General features: G+C 42.2%; 1 protein-coding gene across 1 annotated transcript; it reads right to left on the bottom strand.

Moving 5' to 3' along the window:
- Positions 1-254: 254 nt before the first annotated feature.
- On the bottom strand, positions 255-2,999 carry LOC131311823 (uncharacterized). The gene is made up of 2 exons (XM_058339413.1): positions 2,901-2,999; positions 255-2,073 (listed from the first exon to the last, which is right to left on the bottom strand). The coding sequence occupies exon 2, from the start codon at positions 2,067-2,069 to the stop codon at positions 321-323; it is 1,749 nt and encodes a 582-aa protein (XP_058195396.1). The 5' UTR covers positions 2,070-2,073; positions 2,901-2,999; the 3' UTR covers positions 255-320.

The following is a 2,999-nucleotide window of genomic DNA, read 5'->3' as shown; positions in this document are numbered from 1 at the left end:
TCAAATCTATCTTGGAAAAGATGGCTGCCCCTTGCAACTGATCGAACAAATCATCAATTCTGGGCAAAGGATACTTGTTCCGAATTGTAACCTTAATCAGCTGCCTATAATCAATGCACATACGCATGGTACCATTCTTCTTTTTCACAAAAAGAACCGGTGCTTCCCAAGGTGAAATACTCGATTGTACAAACCCTTTATCCACCAAATCTTTCAACTGAATCTTCAACTCTAGCAATTCAGCTGGTGCCATTCTGTAAGGTGGAATGGAAATAGGATTTGTCCCTGGTAGCAATTCGATAGTAAACTCCACCTCCCTATCAGGCAATTCCCGGTAACTCATCTGGAAACACGTCCGGAAATTCATTCACAATAGAAATATCGGCCAACTCTAGTGGTTTCTTTTCAATGTTAACCACAAAAGCAAGATAACCCCGACATCCCTTTCTCAACAAGTTTGTTGCCTTAAATGCAGAAATCATACCATTCAAAGGACCATGTTTATCACCATAGAATTTAATTTCCGCCTCACCTGGTATTCTAAATACAACTTCTTTATTAAAACAATCTAGAGATGCATGATGCGTTGATAGGAAATCCATGCCAAGAATAATGTCAAAATCAGACATAACCAAAGGAATTAAATTCGCCTCTAGTTTCCTATCATTAACACACACCACACAATTCGGGTATGACACCCCAACTATCACTACCTCTCCAATGGGGGTAGATATCGCCAAAGCAGTGTCTAATAGCACACAAGGTTTATTTAAACGCATGCTGAACACGTTCGACACAAAAGAATGCCTAGAACCTGGATCAATTAAAACTTGTGCATAAATACTAGAAACTACTAGGGTACCTGTCACCACTTCCGGAGTAGCCTGAATATTCTGTCGTGTCATAGCAAATACCCTACCCGGTGCAGTAGAACCACTCACTCCGCCACCACGACCAACAGAACTACTCGAAGCTCCGCGTCCAACAGGAACGTTGCCAACTGACGATGCTGCCGGCGCACGAGATTTTGGACACTGTGTTGACATATGCCCCATTTCACCACAATTGTAACATTTAATTCCCTTGCCTGCTTCCGAACAATCTCTAACACGATGATCAGGAGAACCACAACGGAAACACTGAAAGAAAGTCCCTCGACCACTTGATCCACCTTCCCTATTCACGCTTTGCTTACTCACCTCTCGCCCTTGTCCACTTTGTTGTTTGAAATCACTTTGCCCCTTCAAATGTTGAAATTTGCTTCCACCCTTGTAGTCACCACCAGATTTGCTTGCTTGCCTAACTTGACTGGCTGCAATTTTGCTCCTCTTAGTCTGTTCCCGCTTTTCAAACATTTCTTCAACATCTTTGCCAATCTGGTTTGCCATGTCAACCAAATCAGCATAATCTTTTTCTTTATAAGCTGTTCTTCTGGTTCGAACATTATCCTCCAGTCCCTTTCTAAACCGTCTGCCCTTCTTTTCCTCAGTATCCACCATATCCGTAGCATAAGCTGAAAGAGCATTAAACTTGGCATCATATTCGGCCACCGACATACTCCCTTGTTTAAGATTGATAAATTCTGCTTCTTGTGAAAAACGATACATCTCAGGACAATATTTATCATTAAAGGCCTTCACAAACCTCGCCCATGTAATCACTTGTGGCACAGGTGGCTGAACATTGGGTAATGGGGCTGAGAGCAACCTCTGACTTGCCTCCCACCATATTAAAGCTTGCCCTTTAAAGGTAAAAGCTGCTAAGGTCACCTTTTGTTCGTCAGTAACTCCCATAGCTGTTAGAACCCTCTCCACCGTTTTCAGCCAATCCTCTGCCTCTTGAGGTTTGAAAGTACCCTCAAACTCCGTTGGATAAAGTTTCTTGAATTTCTCTAGCAATCCGACATTCTGATTAACTGGAGTTCCAGCTTGTCGTTCAACATACTGTGCTATAGCCGCCAAAAACCTTTCTATGTCTCTGGCCCCAGCCTGAACTCCTATCGGTGCAACCCCACCAGTCGCATCACCTTGCCTTGGATGAGAAGATGCTTCCCCTTCTTCATTTTCCATTTCCCTGTTGCAATTCAATTAAACAACAGCAACAATATATACTATTTTCATCATGTTAGATATACTAACACTAAACTCGCCTCAACAAAAAGGAACAACTTCCTATAGTCCACTACTAGACCACAACTCGCTCAACGACACTTAGAATCTAGATAATTCTAGGCTCTGACACCAAAACTGTCACGCCCCGTTCCGGAATAGCACCTCATCGGCCTATCCCGATACGACACGCGACAACAGCCCAACAACAACCAGCTACTAGCAATTCCAAGAATAACTAAATATTGAAGTTTAATAGCCACATTTTATTTACATCTCAAAAATGATTGTCATTTACAAACTACAGCGGAAGTCTGTCAAGAAATAAACATAACCAACTATTATCCAAATAAAAAAAAACTAAACTAGGCAAATATCATCTATGGGCTGGGAGACAAGACTCTCTCAGGCCTCAACCATGCACTTCTCAAGCGAGTCACAAAAACGCAAAATGTGACCTGTAGTGGACACCGACCTATACCTGCAAAATTGGAACCCAAAACGAGTTCCAGGAGTGTATATGAGATATGGATGTTGTTCAATAAAAACAATAAATCCAAGTTCATCATTAATTAAGCAAAAACAAATAATCGACACGAAGTCTTTAATCCGACACAAAGTCACTAGCTCGACACAAAGTCATAATTTTGGCATAAAGCCATTGAATCGACACAAAGTAAAAGGCACGACACAAAGTCCGGCCGTTGGCCGTTGTTGCCCACCGACACGAAGTCACAGTCCAATATCACAAATTCAATCCAATTGAAGAACATCTATGAATCGAACACTCACCTCGGTCTCCAACAAAAAGAAAACCAACGCAGTCACTCCCTACGTGGAGCTGCGGTACTCGTCGTCGTCTCCGAACCTAACAAATATTTCGCACATATG

The sequence above is a fragment of the Rhododendron vialii genome, chromosome 2a (genome assembly GCF_030253575.1).
Source record: "Rhododendron vialii isolate Sample 1 chromosome 2a, ASM3025357v1".
NCBI lineage: Eukaryota > Viridiplantae > Streptophyta > Magnoliopsida > Ericales > Ericaceae > Rhododendron > Rhododendron vialii.
Note: the sequence above shows the minus strand (reverse complement) of the source record. Positions and strands in the feature narration are given on the sequence as shown.

Bases quoted from the DNA above. Each gene is read 5' to 3' on its own strand.
- LOC131311823 (XM_058339413.1), bottom strand. From the start codon at position 2,069: ATGGAAAATGAAGAAGGGGAAGCATCTTCTCATCCAAGGCAAGGTGAT.